Below are 25,970 nucleotides of genomic sequence, written 5' to 3'. Positions count from 1 at the left end.
ACTGCACATATACAATATATTGCATGTAAATACATATATTCAATGTAATGCACATATTTAAAAAATTTGCATATAGGTACTGTTCATTGTTTCTGAGACTGTTTAGAGCCTTAGCTTTTTAAACTTACATAGTTATCAAAGGAATAAAGCCAACCACAAAATAAGAATTAATTCAAAAACATACATATACCCCACTGTTAACAGCAACATTTTTTATAATTGCCGAGATATGGAAGCATCGTGAGTGCACATCAGTAGATGAACAGACGAAGATGCAGCATATATAAGTAATGGAGTACAATTCACCCATAAGACTTCTTGATCCATCTGCAGTAATGACTCCTTGTACATTTCCAATATTCACCATTACTTTTATTTTTACCCTTTTCTTTATTCTTGATCACGCTCATTAAATATTTGTCTAATTAATTAGAGCTTTTAAAGAAACTAACTTTGCTCTTATTTGTTTTCTACTTGATTGATTTGTTTTTGATTTGTACCACTCATTTTTTAAAACCTGAAGTATAGTCAGTTTATAACGTGTCAGTTGCTGGTGTACAGCATAATGTGTATGTACGACTGAAACATGCTACTTGATTGATTTTTACTCTTATTTTTAGTATTGCCTTTTTCTACTTTCTTTGAATTTCTTTTTCTAACTTTCCTCTAATTTCTTGAAATACGTGTTTTTCAGACCTTTTTTTCTTTTTAATACTTTCCTTGGCATTAAAGACTTTGAATTTTCTTCTGAACCCTGCATTAGTTGGAATTCCACAAATGTTAATGTGATTATTTCCTTTATGGTTCAGTTTGAAATACATATATATTAATTTCTATTGTGATCTCTCTGATGCATGTGTTATTTAGAAATGCCTGTCTTAATTTTCAAACATAGATTTTTAAAATTATTTATCTTTTTGTTACTGATTGCTATCTTGAAGTTATTGAGGTCAGAGAATATACACGGCATGATTTCAAGCTTTGAGGTTTTTTTGGGAAGTGCTTTGTTAGCTAGTGTGTTATCAGTATATGCAAATTAGCCCTGTGTACTTGAAAAACAGGTGTATTCTGCATTTGTTGGGTATAGTGTTCTATATATATCAAACATGTTACATATTGTACACATTTTCAATATATTTGCTAATTTTCTGTCTACTTATTTTATCAGTTATTGACAAATAAGTTAAAATTTATCTGTGATTTTGAATTTGAATTATGAATTTGTCTTTTTTCTTCTTATAGTTCTGTCCTTGCCTTAAATGCTCTGAGGCTCTTTTATTCTATATGGGAAATTTAAAATCATTACATCATCTGAGTGGATTCTTCTTTTATCATTATTAAGTGATGCTGTTTCTCTCTACTAAGGTTTTCTGCCTTAAATTCTATTTTGTCAGCAATTGACATAATTATATATGTTTCCTCTTCCTGTATTTGTATCTTATATCTTTTTCCATTATTTATTTTCAAGTTTTCTGTATCCTTAGATTTTCTTTTTAAATAGCTTTTTTGAGCAATAATTCACATGCCATATAGTTATTCTAATTAAAATGTACAGTTTGATGATTTTTAGTATGTTCACAAATATATGCAACCATCAGCACTGTTGATTTTAAAACATTTTCATCACCCCAAGAAGAAAACCTGTACTGTTCAGCTATCACCCTCCTATCCCCTCATTATCTTCCTCTCTACCAATAAGCAATTACTAATCTACTTTCTGATAAGAACAGATAACACACTTGATCTTAGCCAAAAGGCCAAGAGGCGATATCACTAATCTACTTACTGTCTCTACGGATTTCCCTTTTGTGGATTTTCATATGAATGGAATCATACAATGTATGGAATTTTGTGACTAGCTTCTTTGACTTAGCATGTTTACAAGGTTCATCCAACCTGTAAATGTATCAGTAAGTCATTTATTTTATGGCAGAATAATATTCCATTGCATGGATTGTTTATCCATTCATAACTCGATTGACATTTGGGTTATTTCCACCTTTTGGCTATTAAGAATAAAGCTGCTATACATTTGTGTACAAGTTTTAGTACGGGCAAATGTTTTCATTCTCTAGGGTATACACCAAGGAGTAAAACTGCTGGGTTTAATCATTTGAGAAACTTTCAGACTGTTTTCCAAAGAATCTGCACAATTTTACCTTTCCATTAGCAATGTAAGAGGGTTTCAATTACACCATAATCTTAAAACACTTTGTACTATGTGATTTTGTTATCCTAGCCATCCTAGTGAGTCTTGATTTCTGTCCTCAGTGGCCCAAAAGTCTTTCAGAATCAAAGCTTAAATTCTCCCACATCCTCCAAAATGCCCAACTGGCTTCCCTCTTTCTCTTTTATTTTTCCCTGATAATTCTACTTATATATTCTGATCACATATACTTATATAGATATCTAGAGAGATAGATCCATATCCATACACACACAAACACACACACACACACATACACACATTCTAGCATTAGAGTTGTTTTCAGTGGAATGATTTGTCTAATTAACCTAGGACACAATATAACTGAAAGTAGAAATCTGTTCTTTTGTCCATTTTGGGAGGGAATTTTTTCTGATTGATATGTAGGGGTTCTTTGCATATTCTGAATAATAATATTAATGATGTGTGTTGCAAATATCTTATGTGGTTTATATGGTTTTACTCAATACTGTCTTTCAATGAACAAAGTTCTAAATTTTAATATAGTTGAATAGGGCTTTTATTTTTTATGTCTATTGTAAGAAATATTTCCTCACCCCAAGGTCATAAAAATACCATCACATGTTTTCTTTTAAATGTTTTAATGTCTTGTCTTTCACATTTAAGCTTTTATCCGTTTGGAATAAATTTAGTGTGTGTGAGGTTGGGATTCAATTTATTTCATTATGTGTAACTGACTCTCCTATTTACTTATTGAATATATCTATCTTCTTTATATGAGGTCTTTCTTTTTTTTTCTTACTAGTATATTTGTCTGTGCATTTATGAATACCATAGTGCCCTAAATATTAAGTATTTATGTCTTGACACCTAGTAGAACAAGTATCACCAAGAGGCACTTTATTTCTTTCATTTTGCTTTTCCATATATATTTTTGAATTATATGATCAAATTCTTAGAAAAAATGTTGTTAAATTTTGATTAAAACTACATTGGATCTATAGATCAGTTTGTGGAGAGCGGGTATATATATATGTATATATATTAGTTTTTTTCAATGATAAATTGCTTTTTAAAAATTTTTTTGGAGGAAGTAATTAGGTTTATTTATTTATTTTTTAATGGAGGTACTGTGGATTGAATAATACGCATACTCTATAACCCAGTAATTCTGCTCCTAGGTAAATTTCTCAAAGAAATTCTTTTATAATCCCATATGGTACAAATATAAGGTGCCATAAAGATATTCATGATAGCATTGTAATAGCAGGGAGCTGGAGGCAATCTAGGTGCCCAACCCCACGATGAGTAGATAAGTAAAATGGTGCATGCAGCAGTCAGAAGCAACAGAGTAAGTGCACATTTAACAAAATGGATGGATATTAAAAACATAGTGTTGAGTGAAAAAAAAAAGAAATAGGATTAGGTCTATAGGACAATAGCATCTATGTAAATTAAAAGCAAACACCCATAAAATAAAACTATATATTTTGAAAGAACACATGCAAATAAAAGAATACACATTAAACACATTAGAATGACTGTGGAGCTCGAAATTTGTGGATACTGACAGGCATATGTAGAATAGATAAACAAGATTGTACAGGGTAGCACAGAGAAATATATACAAGATCTTCTGGTAGCTCACAGCAAAAAAGAATGTGACAATGAATATACGTATGTCCATGTATAATTGAAAAATTGTGCTCTACATTGGAAGTTGAGACAACACTGTACACTGAATATAACTCAATTAAAAATTAAAAAAAAAAAGAATGACTGTTTATGGAGAAGGGGAAGAGGTTTGGGCAAGAAGAAGGGAAATAAAAGCAAACGTCATGGAGTCTTCTAAGGCTCACCTATAGGCAATTCTCCCTTCCTCTCAAACACATGGGAGGATAGCACTTCCCTGCCCTCCTCAACCCTTCAGTTGGGCAAGGTCATGGGTTAATTCTGTCTGAAGAGTTGTAGGTGGAATTCATGTGCACCAGTTTTAGACCAGAGGAGTTAATTTCTCATGGGACAGTGTCCAGTGCTCTAGTCCTGTACTGCTAATAATCATAAAGGCACATATTAAGAAGAAACTTCCATCACCCTGGATCTCTGAGTGAATACAAGAAGCTGAGGCTCCCCCAGGCCCCAGCCCACTAAAGTGCATCGGACAGGTACTTTTAGTGAGAAATAAACTTTTGTTGTTTTAAGGTTTGGAGATTTGGATGTGTTTGTTACTGCAGCATAGTCCTAACCTATTCTGAATAATCAATTAAATAAAACAAGAGAGGGGTCTTTCAGGGACTAATAATGCTAAGAAGCATGACTAAGCCAAACGTGTACACCTGAACTTTCCCCTGCCCCACCCCAAATGAGATGGAGGAAGAAGAAAAGGCAATTGCCTAAGATCACACAGCCTTGAATTAGGGCATGATAACAACCCTCAAAAGAATGAACAAGAATCAACGCCGTGCCTGCCTAGATTTCAGTGAGGTTTCACAAAGTTCCCTGTGCTGTTTCCATGGGCAGGATGGAGACTTGCAGGCTGAGGAGCATGGCTACTGGCTTTCTTAATGATGGGCAACCGTCATGTCCTACAAGGGCTGTTGAGTGAATCCAGGTCACCCTGAAGCTTCTTGCTGAAAACTTGGGTCCTCAGGCTCATCCTGTTCAACCTTTAAAAAAAAGTCAAAAGATAATTGACTAACCAGGAGAAAATACCTGCAAAACATAGAAAAAAGGACAAAAACATGAACAGAGAATTCACAAAAGAATGAAAAATTGAAATGGCTATTTAACCTATCAAGATATGTTCACACTCACTCAGAAAAATGCAAATTCATAGTACACTGATATAAAATTTCTCACCTATGAGATTGGCTACGATTAAAAACCATGATGAGAACACGTTTGGTTCATGAGACTCTGGGGAAGCAGAGCACTCTCACACATTCCAGGTAGAAACGTGAATCAGTCCACCTCTTATTGAGAAGATCTGGCAGTATCCAACAAAACTGAACACATGTTTACTTTCAGAACAAAGAACCCACTTCAAGGAATTTGCACTGAAGATACACTTCCAACAATAGAAAAATAAATATGCACAAAGTTATTCTTTACAGCACTACACAGAATTGAAAAACATTAAATACAATCTAAATGCCCATATATAAGAAAACTGTTGAATAGACTATGGTATATCAACATAATGAGGTCCTATAAGCTATAAAAGAATGAGAAATATCACTGAACTGAGCAGGAATTCCAGCATACCTGTTAAATGGGGGGAAAAGTGTCTACAGCATTATTTCTTTTTATGTAATAAATAAAGAAAAATAAAAAGGCACACATGGGTCGGTTCATTTGGGCAAAATTAAAGAAGATAGATAGGCTAGAAACTACTGAAATTGGGTACCTAGAAAAAGTGGGTGGAAATGGGGTGGAAAGGAAGAGGATGGGAGTAGAAATGGTGGGCAAAAGGAACATTTCTCTGGTCATATCTTTTTATCTAGTTCTGATATTTGGAACTATGTCAATATGTACCTATGGAAAACCTATAAAGTAAAAAAGGCTGTGGAAAAAACTAAAATGGAATATAAAGAAAAACAAATGAATCTAGCGGTATAACATAACCACGCTGTGGGGGATGTAGAGGTAATTAATCTAAGCAACTTTTGAACAGAACAATGTTATTTTTTATGCTCTCAGGCTAAAAACAAACCAAAACTTTTTAACTAGTAAATTTGCTTTCCACCATGGTATAGGATTGGCAGTTCCAAAACTTCTTTCTATGTATTCTAGGACTGAACAAAAAAGTTTATATATTGTGGATAATGGGAACTAGGTATCTGACTGTTGGAGAAGGGAGTTACAAATATAGAAAAAAAGGAAGGTTAAAATAACATCTATGATATTGGACTGGAATTTGAAGAACTGATATGAGTTCATGACTTAGATATAGATATATATATACACACACACATATATATGTAAATATATATTATATATATACACACACATATATATACACATATATTTCCTCGCTTTGCTTTCTCAAAGAGTCCATAAGCAATGATACTCCAAAGGCAATGAACACAGTCAGCATCTGTGTCTTGGTTTTGAAATACCAATCTCTGCTAAAAGGAACCAAAAATCTTTGGAGAAATGGCAAGTTCCAGTGCTGCATCTGGAAATACACAAGGGGAGCCTGGGATAGTTTGTTTTTCCAGAAAGGAAATATTCAAATAATGAGGGGAACTGATTGAAATGACACAGGAGCTACACTGAGGGCTCCCACTGGCCAAATCAAGGGCAATCAAAATAATGATCATAATAGATTTTGACCCATTAAATAAATGAAGTCTATATTGATATAGATATTGAATCAATGGTGACATAGATAAATCAATGAATAAATAAATGGAAGAGAAGGGAAAGCTTTTTTTTTTTGTAGTAGAATGCCAATTAATGAACATAGAAGTAATGATTGAATGAGGAAAAAATATAATTTGGCATCCATCAAGGGAACAACTGATTCAGGCAAAAATTGTAAAAATACTAAATAATGAAGTTAGTGGGTAAAAACTTAATGAAAAATGAGATGTTTACATAGTTTTTAACAATATCCTCACAAATTGCTTATTAGTTACAAAAGTAAAGTATTAACTTAACACTCCAGCAACTGAGCAGACACCACCTTAACTAACTGATCAAAATTAACACCATCAGTAACGGGACAAGTAGATAATATATATATCCTGATATAATGCACTGAAAAGGACATAACATCCCTTCTGTGGTGTTCCTGCCAAAAATGCATAATCTGACTCTAATATAATGAAGAAACACCAGACAAAACCAAATTGAGGCATGTCCTAGCCAGCCTCCAGGATGGCCCCAAGTGATCCTTGCCTCCTAGTGTTCCCATCCATGTGTAGTGCCCTCTCACACTGAGGAGGGCTAGTCCGTGTCTGTATTATCAAGGTTCTCTACAGAGAAAGAGACAGAGAGACAGAGAGACACAAAGACACAGAGAGAGACACACATACATACAGAGAAAGACAGAAGTAGTCAGAAAGAGAGACAGAGACAGACAGAGATATATTATAAAGAATTGGCACACACAATTACAGAGGCTGACAAGCCCCAAGATCTGCAAGGTGAGTTGGCAAGATGGAGACCCAGGAGAGCCAATAGTGTAGATTACGTCTGAAGGCCAGTAGGCTTCAACCATAGGAAAAGCTGACTTGATTTGAGTCTAAAGGCAAGAAAAAAGCCAGTGTCCCAGTTTGAGGGTAGTCAGACAGGAGGAATTCTCTCTTATTTAGGGAATGGTCAGCCTTTTCTTCTATTTAGGCCTTTAACTGATTGGGTAAGACTCACCTGCATTAGGCAGCTCAATATGCTTTATTTAGTCTACTGATTTAAATGTTCATCTCAGGGATTCTGGTCCAAGATGGTGAACTAGGAGGCTGCTGAACTCACCTCTTCCCATGGACGCACCAAAACATCCATTTCCCCATCTTTCCCTGAAAGAGGCTTATTTGCATATCTTAAAAGATGTAGCCAGGTTGTTGGCATCAACCCTGGAAAGCACTTGTGTACACATCTGGCAGGTACCCCTTGATCACCTGGTGACCAGCGTATTTATAGTGCCCGTTTCCACAGGACTGGCAAAAACAAACAAAACAAAACAAAAAAACACTTCTTAATGAGTTATCTCCACCCCACTCCCCTGGGCTCAGGGAGCAGACAGAAATGGCCATCTTCTAGTTTTTCTCTAAAAGAAGCCTTTAAATAGTCCTTCCCCAGTGTCAGGCTTCTAATTTAGCAGACACCTACAGACAGACTGTAGTCTTCCCTGGAAACCAGGGAGATTGGATGGTATCATCTCTATGTTCTCCCTCTGACCTGCTCCTGATGGCCAGAGTCCCCCTGGAACAAATTTGTACACGTCTGGCACTCTGGCTTTTTGTGGCCGTCACCCAGGTGCCCTTTATCACCTGGCTGTGGTAGAAAACAGGGCTTGTGTTCATGTGCCTACAAGACTGAAGCAAATAAGGAAACAGTTCTTAACCAGTAATCTCTGTGGGGCTCAGTGCAGGAGGAGCAGACAAATGCCCAGCTACCAGGCTTTCCCTGAAAGAGGTCTACATGCATACTTTAACAGCTGCTTCCTGAGGGTTAGCACTTACGTATTGACTGAGATCTTTCCCTTTGGGACACTGAAGGATCTTGGTACATCTGCAACTACTTGGAGCCACTAAGCACAAAGAGGTAGACTGGGCAATCAAGAAGGTTTGAGAGACAACCAAGAGCTAGGGCTGGGCTAAACAGTAAGATTCATCTACATAACACCACTCTGTCAAAAACTAGAAGAGGTAGCTGTTTCATCTAATGCACAGACACCAACAGAGAGAATAAAGGAAAATGAAAAACAAAGCAAAACAAAACTGAAATATGTTACAAACAAAAGGATAAGATAAAACTCCAGAAACAGACCTTAATGAAGTGGAGATAAGTGATTTACCCAGAAAAGAGTTCAAAATAATGTTCATAAGGATGCTCACTGAGATCAGAAGAACAATATACAAGCAAAGTGAGAATTTCAACAAAGATAGAAAATATAACAAACAACAGAACATAAATCACAAAGCTGAAGAGTACAATAACTGAACTGAAAAATTCTTTAGAGTAGTCCAACATCAGAATAGATAAGTCCTGCTTTAGTGCGTTCTGCTGTTGTTACGTGGAATATTCTGTAAAGTGCTGCTGAGTCAGGTCTAACATGTCATTTAAGTTCAATGTCTCTTTATTGATTTTCTGTCTGGATGATATATCCACGCCTGAAAGAGGGATATTGAAGTCCCCTACCATTATTATATTGCTGTCTATTTCTCCCTTCAGGTCTGTTAATATTTGCTTTATATATTTAGGTGCTCCTTTGTTGTGGACATAAATATTTGCAAATGTTACACTTTCTTGTTGGGTTGGCTTCTTTATCATTATATAATGACCATCTTTGTCTTTTTTTACAGTCTTTAACTAAAAATATATTTTGTGCAATACAAATACAGCTACCTCCACTTTCTTTTGGTTTCCATTTGCAGGTGATACCTTTTCGGGCCCTTCGCTTTCAGTGTGGGTGTGCCCTTAAAGCTGACATGTGTCTCTTGTAGGCAGCATAGAGTTGGAGCTTGTGTGTGTGTGTGTTTTTTTTTTAATCCATTCAGTCACTCTATGTCTTTTGATTAGAGAATTTAGTCAATTTACATTTAAAGTAATTATTGATAGGTATGAACTTACTAGTGTTATTTTGTTAATTATTTTCTGAATTTTGTAATTCCTTTGTTCCTTTCTTCTTCTCTTCACTTCTTCCTTTGTGAACACTCCCAAGTTCCTTCTATGAGATCAAGACCCTGATACCAACACCAAAGACACTACAAAAAAAATTACAAGTAATATCTTTGACGAATGCAAAAATCCTCAACAAAATATTTGCAAACCAAATTTAACAATGTATAGAAAGGGTCACATACCATGATCAAGCGGGATTTATTTTAGGCATGCAAGGATTGTTCAATATTCAAAATCAACCAATGTGATACAACACATTAACAAAAAGGATAAAGTCACATGATTATCTTAATAGATGCAGAAAAAGCATTTGACAAAATTCAACATCCATTCATGATAAAAACTCTCATCAAAGTTAGTATAGAGGTATCATATCTCAATATAATAAAGGCCACTTTTGACAAACCTACAGCTAATATAATACTCAATGGTGAAAAGCTGAATGCTTTTCCTTTAAAATCAGGAACAAGACAGAGATGCTCACTCTTGTCAGTTCTATTTAACATAGTATAGGAAGTCCCAGCCAAAAACAAACAAGAAAATGAAATAAAATGTTCAATATCACTAACCATAAGAGAAATGACAATCAAAATCAAAATGAGATATCACCTTATACCTGTTAAAATGGCTTTCTTCAAAAAGTCTACAAGTAACAAACACTGGTGAGGATGTGGAGAAAAGGGAACCCTAGTACACTGTGGGATTATAAATTGTTGCAGCCACTAAGGAAAGCAGTATGAAGGTTCCTCAAAAAACTAAAAATAGAACTACCATATGATCCAGCAATTTCCCTCCTGAATACGTCCAAAGAAAATGAAAACACTAGTTCAAAAATATACATGCACCCCAATGTTCATAGCAGCATTATTTAAGATAGCCAAGATATGGAACCAACACAAGTGTCCATGAAAGAACAAGGAAATATATATATGAAATATTATTCAGCCTTAAACAAGAATGAAATTCTGTTTGCAACGATGGACCTAGAGAGTATTATGTTTAGTGAAATAAGCCAGACAGAGAAAAACAAACATTTTATATTATCACATATGTGGAATCTAAAAAATGAAACAAATGAATGTATGTAACAAAACAGAAACAGACTCACAGATACAGAGAACAAGCTAATGGTTACCAGCGGGTAGAGGGAAGAGGCATGGTATGAGATAGGGGTATGGGATTAAGAGACACAAACTATCACATATAAAATAGATGAGCTACAAGAATATATTGAATAGCACAGGGAGATATAGCCATTATTTGTAATAGCTTTAAATGGAGTATAATCTATAAAAATATTGAATCACTATGTTGTACACCTGAAACTAATATAATATTGTAAATAAACTATACTTTAATAAAATAAATAAAATAAATTATAAATACTTACAAAAAAGACACAAATAAATGGAAAGATAAAACTTATGTTTATGAATTGGAAGAATTAATATTGTTATATTATACATACTACCCAAAATGATCTATAGATTCAACACAATCTCAGTCAAAATTTCAATGGTATTTTCAACCTAAATAAAAGAAAATACTAAAATTTATATGGAGTCACCATATACCCCAAATAGACAAAGCAATCTTGAGAAAGAAAAACAAAACTGTAAACATCACACTTCCTAATTTCAAACTATAAAGAAGAAATTCAGCTTTTTTCTTTTCTATGTAGGGAAAAACCCAGTTCTTCCCCACTGTGTGTTTCTTTCCTGCGTGTCTCCTTCACTTTTAATAGAACAGTTCTGGTGACTTCTGACACTTCTGGTGGCCAAATGTGTTGAGGTTTTTCCCCATATCAAGCAAGTCCCTGTGACACCAGCTGGGTATCCTACCCTTTTACTCAATTCTGACACTATCTACCCAGATATAGTGTCAAATCTCACAGATTAAGGACTCAGTCCCATAAGACTGCCCCCATCTCAGTTCAGATGCCAGTCAGAATCCCAGTTTTATCTCCTGTGCTTGTGACCAACAGGCTATAGATTCAAGGCTCCAATGACCCCCTCCTTGGGTTTGATTAATTTGCTAGAACAGCTCACAAAACTTAGGGAACACTTAGTTACATTTACCAGCTTATTAAAGAATATAAAAAAGGATACAGATGAACAGATAGATGAAGAAATACACAGGATGAGATCTGGGAGAGTCTCAAGTGCAGGGGCTTCTGTTCCCATGGAGCTGGAGGTGTGTCATCCCCTGGTGTGGATGTGTTCAGCAGCCCAGAAGCTCTCCTAATTCCACACTATTGGGATTTATGGAGTCTTCTTCACATAGGAAAGGTCAATTATAAGCTCCATTTCTAGTCTCTCCTCTCTGGAGGACAGTGGGGCATGGAGCAAAACTTCCAAGCTTCTAATGATGGCTTGGTCTTTCTGGTTACCAGTCCCCATACAGGAGCCATTCAGGAGCCATCCAGAGTCACTTCAATAGAACAAAGGATGCTCCTAGTGCTCCTATTATGGGAATTGACAAGGATTTTAGGAGCCCTGTGTCAGGGATGGGATCAGAGACAAATATTAGAACAAAAGATGCCCCTAGTGCTCTTATCACTTAGAAGATTTCAAGAGTTTTAGAAGCTCTCTGCCAGGACTAGGGAACAGAGACCAACATATATATTTTCTATTATCTAACATAAACTATATTACAAAGCTATAAAAATCAAAACAGCATGGTATTTGCATAAAACAGACACATGGATCAATGGGATAGAATAGAGCACCCAGAAATATATCCACATATGGTTGGTTAATTAATTCAAAACAAAGGAGCCAAGAATATACAATGATGAAAGGATAGTCTCTTCAATAAATGGTGTTGGTAAGCCTGAACCATCACATGCAAAAAGAGTGAAATGAAATTTCAGTCTTACACCATACACAAAAATCAATGCAAAATGGATTAAAGGCTTGAATGTAATACCTGAAACCATAAGACTCCTAGAGGAAAATATAGGGGATTAGCTCCTTGACACTGATCTTAGCAATGATTTTTTTTTTAATTTGACATCAAAAGCAAAGGCAACATAAGCAAAAATAAACAACGATGACTACATCAAACTAAAAAGCTTCTGCATGGCAAAAATGAAAAGGTGCTCAATATTATTAATCACCAGGGAAATGCAAATTAAAACCAAAATGAAGTATCACCTCATACCTGTTAGAATGGCTATTATTCAAAAGATAAGAGATAACAAGTATTGGAGAGGATGTGAATAAAAAGGAACCCTTATATAAATCAGTGCAGCTACTATGGAAAACAGTATGGCAGTTCCTCAAAAAATTCAAAATAGAGCTGCTATATGATCCAGCAATTCCACTTCTGAGTATATATCAGAAGAAAAAAAATCACTATTCCAAGGAGGTGAATGCATGAATAAGAAAGTATATATATTTTTTTTTCCATAAAAAATTCCATTTGGCTATAAAAAGACGAATGAATCTTGCCATTTTTGACAACATGGGAGAACTTTGAATTCATTATGCCAGTGGTATAAGTCAAATAGAGAAAGACAAATACTGTATATCACTTATAATTGGATACTAAAAAAATCAAACTCATGAAAAACAGAGAACAGATTGATAGTTGCCAAAGGAGTGGGGGAGTAGGAAAAATGGGTGAAAGTGATCAAAAGGCACAAATTTCAGTTACAAGATAAAAAAGTACGGTGGGATGGCTATGCTTAACAATATTGTATATTTGAAGGTTGCTAAGAGACCAGATCTTAAAAGTTATAAGAAAAAATTGTAACTATGTAAGGTGATGGATGTTAACTAAACTTACTGTGGTAGTCAGTTTGCGATATGTACATATATGAAATCATTATGTTGTATACCTTAAACTGATACAATATTATATCTCAATTATACCTCAATAAAACTGAAAAAAACGGAAAGAATTAAAATAAAGAGATCAGTTACCAAAAAAAGTTAAGTTCATCCAAAAACACCCTTACAGAAAGACCAGAATAATGTTTGACCATATATCTGGGCACCTCATAGCCCAGTCAAGTTAACATTTAAAATTAACCATCACAGTATCCAATAGGATATTGTGGAAGTAATTTACTATGTAATATAGTAATATAGGCAAGATTCATTCATCTTCTTTATGGCCAAATGGAACTTCTGGGGATAGATTATAAAAGACATTGTGGCTTCTGCCTTTCTCTCTTATTTTACAAGAAGCCAGCTGTCATGTCACAAGGGCGCTCAAACAGTCCTGACATCAGGTCCACATGGTAAGGCTATGAGGCCTCCAGCCAATAGCCATGTGAGTGAGTCATCTTAGACATGGGTTGTCCAGCCAGGACCAGTCAAGCCTTCAGATGACTGGAGTTCTGGTGGGTGTCCCTACTGAAACCTCATGAAAAACCCCAAGCCAGAACCACCTCACTAAGCTGCTCTCAGATTCCTGACACACAGAAATTGTGTGAGACAATAAATATTATTCTCACTTTTAATCAATAAGTTTAGGGTAATTTGTTACTATGCAATAGGTAACTAATTTAAAAGTCATTCTACAAAAGTAATTGCTGTGTACTCTTCAAAAATGTCAAGATCATAAAAAACAAAAAAAGATGGAGGACCTTTTCCAGATTAAATAAGAAAAACCGACAATCAAATGCAACGCATCATCCCAGAATGACCTTGGACCAAAAAAAAAAAAAAAAGGGTGTGTGTGTGTCTGTTTCCTATAACAAAGAATATTGAGCTGACTGGAGAAATCTGAGCACAGTCTGTCCCTTAGGTAATGTGTTAATTTCCTGTATTTGCTCATCATACTAGTCCTATAGTTATGCAAGAGTATGTTCTTGTTTTCAGGGAATTGACACCAAACTATATAGAGTAGGAGTGTCATGCTTGTAACTTACCTCAGAGTCCCAAAGTAAAAAACGTATATAATTATATTTATATACACATATAAGTGTGTATGTGTGTGTGTATATATATATATGTGTGTTATATATATATATATATATATATATATATATATATATATATATATAAAACTGTATTATGCTATCTGTACCTATCTAACTAGAAAGAGAAGATGTTAGCATTTGAAGAATCTAGGTGATGGGAATTCTTTTTATTATTCTTGCAACTTTTCTGCAGAAATTATGTCAAAAGAAAATGTGGCTGCCGTTCCTCAGTTTCCTTTCTAAGTAAACTGTTTTCAGACGGAGTGTTGGGAACATTAGTAGCTTTTGAAATAAATTTAGTGAATCCAAATCAGAATTTTTAAAAAGGAAAGAAAAAGAAAAATAGTAGAATAGAGCATTGTAGATTAATAACGGTGAGTACTATTTTGTGAAATTTTGTTCCACATCTCAAGAGAGGCAAAAGTGAATACACTGGGTTGTGCGGTCAAAGAAATTGGAAAGTCGCTGGTGGCACTGAGGAGGACTGGAGCCTGAGCCAAAGACTGGGTCAGGGTTCCTCCGTCTGCCCGCCCCCGGCCAAACCCTCCTCCTAAGCCTGTGCCATCCTCACAGCACGGTGTCCGGCCCCCAGCAGCCCGCAGGTGTGCGCTCAAGCTAGCACGTGGTGCCAGACACTACTTAAGGGGCCACCTCCCCTTGCTTGCCGCTGTCTCCTCCTCCAACCCTGCCCTCCCGGAGCTGCCGGAGGCTCGCGAGTCTCGGAACGCATCCCACCGCTGGGGCTGCCGCCGTGGCATGGGCGCTGCGGGCCTGTTCGGGGTTTTCTTGGCTCTCATCGTGCCAGGGGTCCTCGGTGAGCTGGGAAGGGGAGCGCGGAGGTAGGGAAGCATCTGGGGCCAGGACGGCCTCTGTGCCGGGATGCAAAGCCGAATCAAAAGCGACAAAGTGGGGTGGGGGCCGTGCTGGACGCTTGCCTGCCTCCCGCTCGCTTTGGGGGATCTCTGGATCTCTTGCTCCTGAATGTCCTCACTCACTCCCCAGGCAGAGACCGTCAGAATTGCAGGCTGCAGCATAGAGAGGCTATATGATCTACCCTGTGTGGCTGGTGGTGTGTGCTCTCTGTGTTCTCTGCGCTCCCCGCCCCCTGGACTCAGCAGGTGCTCCGCGCTCTGGGTCTGAGGTCTGCGAGTGCTAACGCTAGGCACGTATTCAAAACCTAGTCTCGTGATGAGTGCAAAACTCGGCTGCATGCTCCGCTGGGCGCGGGAGTTTCTGCTCACAGTGAACTCGCTCCCGCCCAGTAAAAGCAGCACAGCTTCCCGCTGCCTTCCCAGAATAAGAATAACGTCTGACTCCCCAGGCATGGTGCTCATGTTTTTTGCTTGTTTGTTTGTTTGTTTTCTGTTTTGTTTTTTTTAACTTTAATATGATGTAAGTAAAGAGATCCTAAAGGATGGACACCTGGAGTAATTTAGAAAAGCTGATACGTGAATAAAAATGACAGTACTTTGTGTTACTTACTTTCTGTAATGGCGAGGGGTCTAGGAGGTGTCATTCTACCTTTTTTATAACTTTTTCCCTTCCAGATTGCCTTAATTTTGAAGAAGTATTGTGATTTGCTAAACTTAGAGTCTCTTGGTGACCAGATAGGTCTAACTTTCTAATAATTTCCAGAGACCAGTGGATTTCTAGTTTATTAACAAGTTTACTGCATACAGACCTCAATACCTGTGTGACTTTTGGCAAGTCATTTAGCTCCCTGAGCCTCAGTTTCTTCACCTGTAAAATGAAGCTAGTGGGGATTAGCAGCCCTACCCTTCCTGAGCTGCCCTGAAAATCAGATGAGATTAGAGAAATGAAAGTTAGATGTTGGATGTTATTACTAAATATGAGTAATAAGATTATTGTCTGGACCTGTTTTTATGAAGCCAGCATCTAAGCTTATCCATCCCTAGCTTGTTAAGGGTTATTGCACACTTTGGTTCCATTACTACTTACATGGTCTGCTTCCTGACATTTAACTTTCTCCGTACCCTTAGTTGAACATTTCTCCAAGACATTATCTTCATCTTTTATTTTATTTATTTTTTTAATTTTATTTTTTTTGAGTTATAGTCAGTCTACAATGTTGTGTCAATTTCCAGTGTAGAGCACAATTTTTCAGTTATACGTGAACATACATATATTCATTATTGCATTCTTTTTCACCGTGACCTACCACAGGATTTTGTATATATTTCCCTGTGCTATACAGTATAATCTTGTTTATCTATTCTGTATATGCCTGTCAGTATCTACAAATTTCAAATGTCCAGTCTGTCCCTTCCCACCCCCCTCCCCCCCGGCAACCACAAGTTTGTATTCTATGTCTATGAGTCTATTTTGTGTTTATGATCATTGGTCTATTATCTTCATCTTTACCTGGCTTTACCTGGCATTTTACCTGGCTAACTCCTCCTTATCCTTCAGTCACAACTCAAATGTCTCCTCCTCATAGGCCTTCCTTAACCGTCATAATTGAAATTGTATGCCACCCTGTCCCCTCCCTTTTCCATTAGATTCCATTTTGACACATCACTCTGTTTATTTCTTCTACATACCACCTATTTATTTATTGGCATTTATTTATGATCTATCTCCTTCTATTGGAATATAAATTTCATGAGGGTGGGAGCCTATATCTAATGTTCACTGATGCATATTCTGTGCTTAAGAAAATACCTTCGTTAATCTGCATAACCGTCATTCAAAAATGATCAAGTGGCCTGGAAACCCTGTGTTATGGTATTTGATTATAATAATTCTCATCCTCAATAATAGTTTATCTTCCTACCTGCTTTCTCAATTTCAGTTTTATTTTTATTATCCTATGTATTTGTTCTTCATTTCAAACGGATTTCTAAGCCATTGCAGGTAAATCCCCTTGGACCCAAATAAAGAGTAAAATGTATCCTTGTTTTCCAGAAACTCCTTTGCCTCCTTAGTTTTTAACATGTTTTGAGACATGTATATAGACATGTTTATATCAGTGCTTTGCCATTATCTTCTATTTTAGATCCAGTCATGATCTACACTAATTTTTCCTCCTGATTTTAAAAAAGATGTGAAGAGGGTGCAGTGAACCTTAAGAAAATTCATGTTACTAAATGGTTCATAGACTTTCCCTTTTCTGATGTGGAAGAGAACATGATTGCTGAAAATTCTGTCATATGACTTGGGATTTTGTCAATTTCATTACTAAGAAGAGCTAGTGTCCCTCAAAAGAGGTAGAGTCCCTAAGTCTCCTTATTAGGAGTAAGAACTTCCCACTGTTTCTTATCCAGAAAGTGTGATTCTTATCTCTTTTCACCTCCGAATGTCATGTTATAAAGTACTCTTCTACTTTTGCTACTTCAAGATCTTGGTTGCATCTTAGTCTATGTCATTGAAACTGATTAAATCTTGTGAACTAAAATCGATTTTCCAATTTGTGGAGAATTATTTGGGATTGTCCTTATTCACGTTTGATAATTACAGGTTAAATCACTTGATTAGGGTGAATTTGGTACAAATAACAGCAGGGTCCTGAACTTGACCTTCGTTGAAGACAAACTCAGACTTTCTCTCCAGAGTCTTGCTGTTTGCAAAAATATGCACTTGGGGACATTTGTAGGTGTTAATGGAGGAAACCAAAGAAGTTGGAGAAGGAAATAGGAGACCTACAGTGAGATCTGTGTCCAACAGTGACAGCTATTCCTAGATCCAGTCTGTGGCTTCTCAGCAGAAGTGTTGGGCTGTAAAAAGGCTGGGTCTGGCTTGGGAGCCTCGTGTTTGCCTTTGTGTCAGTTAGTCCCTGTTTGTTATCTGACTTTCACCTGTATCTGTTTCAGACTTCTTTAAGAAAGGAGATTTATAAATTTGATATTCAAATATACCACCATTCTGGAGTTGAATCTTTACCTCTCTTTCATACTTAGAAAAATGTCTTTTTCAGGTACATCCTCAAGTGTTACAGTATGGGCGTTATAGTTTCTTACCCATTTCCTAGAATAAAATTTGTTTCTTCTTCTCCTTCATCATCATCGTCATCATTGTCATCATCATCATCATCATTTTAAATTACAAGGAAGTGTCTTGAAATGGCTAGCTCATCTTACCTGGTACCCATCAGGAAGTATTTACTAAGCTCTTTTGGGGGCATATTACTCTCCTAGGTTAATGGAATAAAATAAATGAAGGATAACAAATAACTTCATTTTCTTCTTGCTACGACCTTAAAATTTAATGAATAATACAGTAATGTTAATTCATTGAAGTAATTTTAGAAGGTCATACATGCGATGAGATTATAAGGCCTTTCATGTATTTGTTCCCTGTGCTATCCCAGAAAAGTCTTTATTGATAAGGTTTAACTTTTTTTTATGAGGTTGTAAGAAGATGGAACAACCCCAGTGTCTCCATGGAATTTTGGTTTAAAAAATGATTTTCTCCAGCTTTTCCTCAAAAGTCTATCCTAAAAATCTATGAACTCCTGAGCTTATTTCTCTGTATATGCATTCATACTGCAAGATATATATTCTTTGACCCAGAAAATATTGCCATTTTAGGTTTAATCTCTAAAGATCAAAGTTGTTAGTGTAACTGGTGACAAAACAGAAACAGATTGAGATCTTAGCCTTTCTTAGTCTTGATATTCCTGTGGTCTTTGTCTCTAGGTCAGTGTAAGTTCCCGCCAAGTTATCCTTTTGCTAAGCCTAAAGTTCAGAGTGATCAGTCTGAGTTTGCTGTTGGGACAATTTGGGAATATGAATGTCTTCCTGGGTATAAGAAGAAGTCATTCTCTATCACCTGCCTAAAGACCTCCAAATGGTCAAATACTCAGCAATTCTGTGAACGTGAGTAATCTGTAATAGAGGAATCTTTGGATCTATAACATGTCTCTATGGGCTAACCTGTTATTTTCAAGATAAAATATGAGCAAATTTTATCTCAGTGATAACTCAATAAAGGGGCTCTTGGGTTCCCATGTTTTCTTTTACTCCTAAGAGTATTGGGTATTGGGGTTAAGTCATCAGAGCTGATCAACTCTGTTTATCCTATCATCTCCTTGACCTTGTTCTATGGTTTCTGTACTGTGTTAGTGTGAGCTAAGAAGTTAGTATACAAGGAATGCTAGTTTCACCTCATTATCACCCCATTCAATTCAAAGAAATATTTTTGAGTAACCACTAGATATGAAACATTAGGCTAGATAATGGGACTAGGGAGAGACATAAAAATTAATCAGCTAGTTTCTGTGCTTGAGGAACTCCTCTGCTAGTTATAAATACTGACTTTAAACATATACTGTGCTATGATGTATTTTTTTTTATTTGTAGAGATAAAAGTCTGTAAACATCATAGAGAAGTAAATAATAAATGCTATCTAGGAGAACAGGGAAATCTAGGCATTATTGACAGAGCAAACAGCATGTGCCAACACATAAAGGTGTAGAAGAATATGATGTCTTTGGAAAAAAGAAAAATTCACTGTTGTTGGAATATAGGGTGCATGGTGAGGGACAGTAGTTGATTAAGTGGATTGGAGCTTAATTGTGATGGGCTGTTCATTCTTTTCCAATAAACAATGGCAAGTCATTGTAAGTTTTTAAATATGGGGAGTGGCATGACCACATTTGTGCTTCTGGAAGATAATGTGTGTAGTGGTACAGAAGATGTACAGGACTGATGGCAACCAGAATTAGAATTTTATTTTATTTCTTAATGATCCAGTGAGAGATTACAGCAGTGGCAAAATAGTTGGTTTGGAGAGAGGGATCTGGAATCCAATCACGAAAACTTCATGACCAATTGAATGAAGAGCAGCAGATAGAGAATGAGTTACAGAAAGGAAATGATGACTGTGAGGTTTTTTCTTAAGCCAGAAGATTTGGTAGAATTTGCCATCACTTACAGAATATAAAAAGGGGAAATAGAGATTATAAATTATGATTGACTACAAATAATGCTTGATCCATGCTCAGAAATATAAACGATGTACTTTGAATGAAAAGTGTTATGGAGTTGACTTGATCCTTTGGAAGATAGAAGTTTTGTAAATGTCAGATTTTTTTTCTGAATAAACTTAGGTTACTAAGCAAGTCCAGTCAGGTTGGAGTTTAATATAAAACACAAAATGTCCCCTAAATCCCAGTTCCAAATTCTGTTTTGTTTATGTTCCCTTGTAGGTAAATCATGTATGAATCCTAGAGAACTTCTCCATGGCTCTGTCCTCGCACCCAGGGGTTTCATGTTTGGGTCAACAATTACATATTCTTGTGATAAAGGGTGAGTTGGCAAGAGCTACCTCCAGAATACATGGATGTTAGCACAGTAATTTCAACCAGAAATTGCCACCTACCCTTAAACATAGGCAAAAAGAGAATCACCTCTCTGATCTGCCCCAGAAACAACTCTTCAAGATTACCCACTAGTGAAGATTCCTAGAAGAGAAAGGAGTTTGAGCCACTCTTCTTCCAATTTTAAATCTTCAGTATTACTGACCAGGAGGTCAATTTTCATTTCAATTTAGATTATTGAATCTTTTGTATGAGTCCTTAGTCTCCATTATTTGTTACATATGATACTCTATTCTTTGCCATTCTTTCAGTGGAAAAAGAACTAAGCTTTCCTACAATGTCCAGCTGGGAGGTGATTACTCCTCTCTTTGTATTTAGATATCGACTCATTGGTGACTCATCCGCTACATGTATTATCTCAGACAATGCTGTAGTCTGGGATAAGAGCATGCCTTTTTGTGAATGTGAGTAAAATTTTCCCTTTCTTGCACCCCTTGTCTCTCCTAGGAGGAAAGTGGACATCTACACAATCAAAATAAGTACCCAAGAGGGTTACACTTGGTTTGAGTAGTTCTGGATGCAGACCTGTGGTTTATCTTATTCAGTGCCCTCAATTCCACAACACTTTCCTTTGCTTACTGTCCTTTGATGATAAGTTATTTCATAGTGAAAAAGTGCTTAAATATAATATATGCCACAAGATTACACACTGCCAACTTTACCCTATGCAAAACATACACCATCCTAGGTGTCTTTTGGAACAGTTTATCTGTGTTCTAGGGGTAGGGACTGGTGACCATATCATATTCCGGGGGTTTTATCAGGCCAGTTCTGTGTATTTGCCTACCTTGCTACTGCCCATTTAGAACCATCTTTGAGATGATCATCCAGAATTTCAATAATATGGGTTAATTGTAGGTTAAGTGGAGGTTTGGTTTGCAAGAGTTCAGACAAAATTCCCAGAAGGTATAACGTTTAAATGACTTCTCTCTTTTCCTATCTACCCCCCAAAAAGCTATTCTTTGTGAGTCGCCCCCAGCCATCTCCAATGGAGACTTTCACGCCAGCAATAGAGAGAATTTTTACTACGGAATGGTGGTTACTTATAAGTGCCATGTTGGACAGAATGGGAAAAAGCTGTTTGACCTCGTGGGTGAGAAGTCAATATATTGCACCAGCAAAGATAATCACGTTGGCATTTGGAGCAGCCCTCCCCCTCAGTGTATTCCTCTAGTCAAATGCCCAATTCCAGAAGTTGAAAATGGAATCGTGGAATCTGGATTTAGGCCTTCATTTTTCTTAAGTGATTCTGTGATGTTTAAGTGTAAGCCTGGCTTTACCATGAAAGGCAGCAACATAGCAAGGTGTCAACCAAACAGCACATGGAATCCTCCACTGCCAAAGTGCTTCAAGGGTGAGTTTGGCTGAAATTTTGGGGATCTAGAAATAAAATGAGACTTTTAGAGGAATAGATATATGGCACTTATGAGAAGAGGAGGATAAAGATAGTGTATGTGGTTGGATATCCTGGTTAAAGAATTTAAAAGTAAACCTTAAAAGTAGTATATAAATGTTAAAAAGGTGGGAAATTTACTACATTCTGGAACAGTGCTAGGTCTGCATTAATGTGGAGGAAATTAGAAGACACTTTTAAAAAAGCAGATAGTACCAGAGCCAATGATCAGAGATTTTTATATGATTAAAATCATGTATGATTAGATTTTATTTAAATGAGGAGAAAATAAACTTTCAATCCTATTGTCTAAGTCAATGGGGCAAACTGACTGATCAGAATTTGATTCAAATTACTGGAGGTATTATACATTCTCCTATTGAAAAATATAGCCTTTATGGAATTAGGCTAGACTTAAGATTGAGTCTCTTTTCCCATTCTCCCTTCCTTCCCTACTTTTATTGAGAAACACCCGACTTAGTAAAAACCTGGCAACATTGGGAGTGTCCCACGAGGCTCAGAAACTTCATCAGTGATTTGGGGAGCAGGAAGAAAGAGGAGATTTTGGTGGTAAAAATGCATTATAGTAGTTTGGTTCCCTTGACTATTTTAATGAGATGATATCCACTTAAATGAAATGGGAAAATGATGAGTGGGAGTAATGCTTCCTGGTATAGATCAAGATATAGAAGGCAGACAGTTGCATGGATCATCATGTCTAAAAATGTAACACATGTTCACCCCACTCCACCTCACCCAAAAGAGTCTCTTCCTTACACTTAGGAGAATTGACATGACCTTCATCTTACTCCTGCCAATCCCAGCTTGGCTTAGGTTGTAGAGAAGAACACTCTTATTTCAGAAATAAAAGGCCTCTGGTCCTGTTCTTTCCTCAGGGTGTCTACCACCTCCACATATCCACCATGGCAATTATAGAAACATGGATAAGGAATTATTTCTAATCGGACAGGAAGTGTCCTACAGCTGTGAGCCTGGCTACACTCTCATTGGAACTAACACTATGCAGTGTACATCCTTGGGAACCTGGAGCCATACAGCTCCCAAATGTGAAGGTGCCTAAAGGTTTATTCCATCTTAAGGAAATGCAACTGTTTCCTGACTCTGTGTATCAGCCTTGTCTGTTTTCTCCTAGTGAAATCATGTGATGCCATTCCAAAGCAGATTCTCAACGGTCGTGTGGTAGCTCCTCCTAATCTCCAGCTTGGGGCAAAGGTTTCATTTGTTTGTAATAAGGGGTGAGTGCAAGCTGATGGGGTTTGAATTAGAGTCTATGATCCACAGCTAAGTATTGCAAACTGTGATCTCTAACGGTAGTTAGTTTTTTTCTTTCTCTGATTTTTTTCTCCTTTTCTTTATACTTTATGATTAAGACTTCTGTTATCAAGCAAATAACACTGGCTTTCTCCATGTGTATGTATTGCACATGGCCAGGCAAAGCTGGGAATTGTCTTTTCATCACTTAAAAAAGCAAGATTTGGGCTCAGAAGTTAAGGCTTCTATTAGGAGAATGAATGGACAATGGGTGTTTAGTGAGAGGGGATCTTCATGGTGAGCTTAGGAAACAAGGTCTTTGATAATTTCTTCACTAGGAACTGAGGTTATTTCCTTCTACACGGTCAAGAGAATCTTGATATTTGGATGCCAAGGAAGAAAGAAAAAATTAAAGAAAAGAATATGATCATTAGGATCTTTTTCCTCTGGTTTTTAGCTGGTCTGAAGTCTTCACGTGGCTGAGCTGATTCACAATCTTGGACTTTTTCCTTAAGCCAGAAATGCTTACAAAAATAGAGCCCACCAATACCTTATATTTGAAAGAAGTGATTAATTCCATACAGCCAAGAACTGGTTTGTTCTACAGCTGATTTTCTGCCCCTTATTGTTTAAGGTACCGGTTAAATGGCCAGTCTTCTAGTCAGTGTGTCTCAGAAGGAATGAGAGTACTCTGGAATAATAAGTTTCCTGTCTGTGAACGTGAGTAGAAAGCAAAAATAATCAAGTGCGGACTGTGCCTCTTGATTTCTGGTGTGCTCTCATGCATTTATCAATTATAAAACCTTATCTATATGTGTGCTTTGAACATATATATGCCACTCTTCTGTACGTTGTAGAATGCAGACTAAAACTAAATTTATTCAACTGATTACATTTTGCATTGAGTAGTCTATGTGCATAAAGATAGAGGCTCTCAAAAGTTACCCCTACTGAAAATGAGTAGCACTGATGTGCTACAGTGGTTTGGCTGTGTCTTCTTATGCCAGTATGAACAACTCTTGGAGCTAAATGGAAATCAACCAGAAGTTTTGGAGGTTGGTAATTTTCCCTTTATTCTGAGACCCACTCAGGAAAGGTGTATCTATACCAATATAAACAATTAATATTCTTCATACCCTTTAGGATAAGTAAATAAAGGATACGAGGTCATTATTCAAAACATCTGATAACTTCCTGTGGCTTTTCAAAGAGGTCCAGCATCAAAAGATAACAAATGACTTGCAATGAGGCTGCAGTATCTTCAATAGCAGGACAGAATGTGGTTTCACTACTTATAGTCCCAGTTGTGTGTTTGAAACAGGCATTGCATAGTTAGCATGTTCCAGATATTGTACTTGCCCCTTTCAGGTACTTTTATCTTACTGGATTCTCACTACAGCCTTGAATTATACTAGACTAGAAAACTGAGGCTTAGGATAGGGTAAGACTTGCCTATGGCCATACAGCTATTGAATGACTGTGGGCATTTGAAACCAGGGCTACTGAGCCCAAATTTCGTTAGTCCATGGTGTCTCTCCACGTGTGATTAGTGTGTCATTAACATATTCTTTTCATGTGCTGTTTGCCTTTTGTTTTTCATTAGACACAGAACTATTCAATAAATTCTGTCTCATTGTTACTGTTTGGTCAAGTTGACTTATAGTCTTATACTGCTCCTCTTGCTGAGGAGCAAGAGAAAGGTAAGAATTTAGGAGGCTGGGGTTATGTAGGGACTATGAATAAGAAACAAATTGTACAAATTTCTAAGTCTATTTCTGAAAAAAGGGCATGACTTCAGTTTGGACCCTTCATCTAAATTTGAATCTTCTTCTTGTCATGATCAGTGTGACCACATATTTTCTTTTCTACTTTGCAGGGATTTCTTGTGACCCTCCTCCTCTTATCAAGAATGGACGGAATAGTTATCATTCTGGCCCCACACCTCTTAACACTGTGGTGAGGTACAGCTGTCAGGGTACCTTCCGCCTCATTGGAGAAAGTATTCTCTTTTGTATAAGTAAAGACCAAGTAAATGGAATCTGGGATAAGGCTGCTCCCATTTGTGAATATTACAATAAAAATTCTATTTGCCCTGAACCCACAGTACCAGGGGGTTACAGAAGTAAAAAGTCTAGACCACCATACAGACATGGTGATTCTGTGACATTTGCCTGTAATACCAACTTCACCATGAAAGGAAACAAAACTGTTTGGTGCCAAGCAAATAAAAAGTGGGGGCCGACACCACTGCCAACCTGTGAGAGTGGTGAGTAGAAAAAAAATAAAACTGAGTCAGGAGGTTGGGTCCTTGTATTTCTGTGCAGATCAAGTTTGGTATCATTCTGAAGTAAAAATGTTGTGAATGTGTGAATGTAGGGGTGGAGGGAAGGAGCAAGGGAAAGGGTGAAAATTATGGCTTCCTGTTTTTTCTTAGTTTGGGGGGGTATAAATGTTCATTCAACAAACATCAACGGAGCAAAGAATCTTAAGTACAATGGAAAAATCTGACTGATCACAACTAAT

The 25,970-nt window shown here is 36.8% G+C and overlaps 1 protein-coding gene and 1 pseudogene across 2 annotated transcripts in view; one reads left to right on the top strand and one right to left on the bottom strand.

Annotated features, from left to right (window-relative positions):
• Positions 1-1,675: 1,675 nt before the first annotated feature.
• LOC116278729 (U2 spliceosomal RNA) lies at positions 1,676-1,769 on the bottom strand (annotated as a pseudogene).
• A 13,363-nt stretch (positions 1,770-15,132) lies between these two features.
• Positions 15,133-25,970, top strand: part of LOC140688686 (complement receptor type 2-like) — a 30,705-nt gene continuing 19,867 nt past the window's right edge. The window contains exons 1-9 of one of the 2 annotated variants that reach the window (XM_072948306.1): positions 15,196-15,258; positions 19,100-19,279; positions 20,612-20,711; positions 21,101-21,186; positions 21,738-22,136; positions 23,072-23,248; positions 23,329-23,431; positions 24,082-24,167; positions 25,324-25,713. In XM_072948306.1, coding sequence (XP_072804407.1) covers positions 15,201-15,258; positions 19,100-19,279; positions 20,612-20,711; positions 21,101-21,186; positions 21,738-22,136; positions 23,072-23,248; positions 23,329-23,431; positions 24,082-24,167; positions 25,324-25,713 — 1,579 coding nt within the window. In that variant the 5' untranslated portion in view covers positions 15,196-15,200. Of the gene's footprint in view, positions 15,259-19,099; positions 19,280-20,611; positions 20,712-21,100; positions 21,187-21,737; positions 22,137-23,071; positions 23,249-23,328; positions 23,432-24,081; positions 24,168-25,323; positions 25,714-25,970 lie in introns of both variants that reach the window. The other variant, XM_072948305.1, reaches the window with a different exon arrangement.

The sequence above is a fragment of the Vicugna pacos genome, chromosome 23 (assembly GCF_048564905.1).
Source record: "Vicugna pacos chromosome 23, VicPac4, whole genome shotgun sequence".
In the NCBI taxonomy this organism is placed as follows: domain Eukaryota; kingdom Metazoa; phylum Chordata; class Mammalia; order Artiodactyla; family Camelidae; genus Vicugna; species Vicugna pacos.
This window is presented reverse-complemented; position numbering and strand designations above follow the sequence as displayed.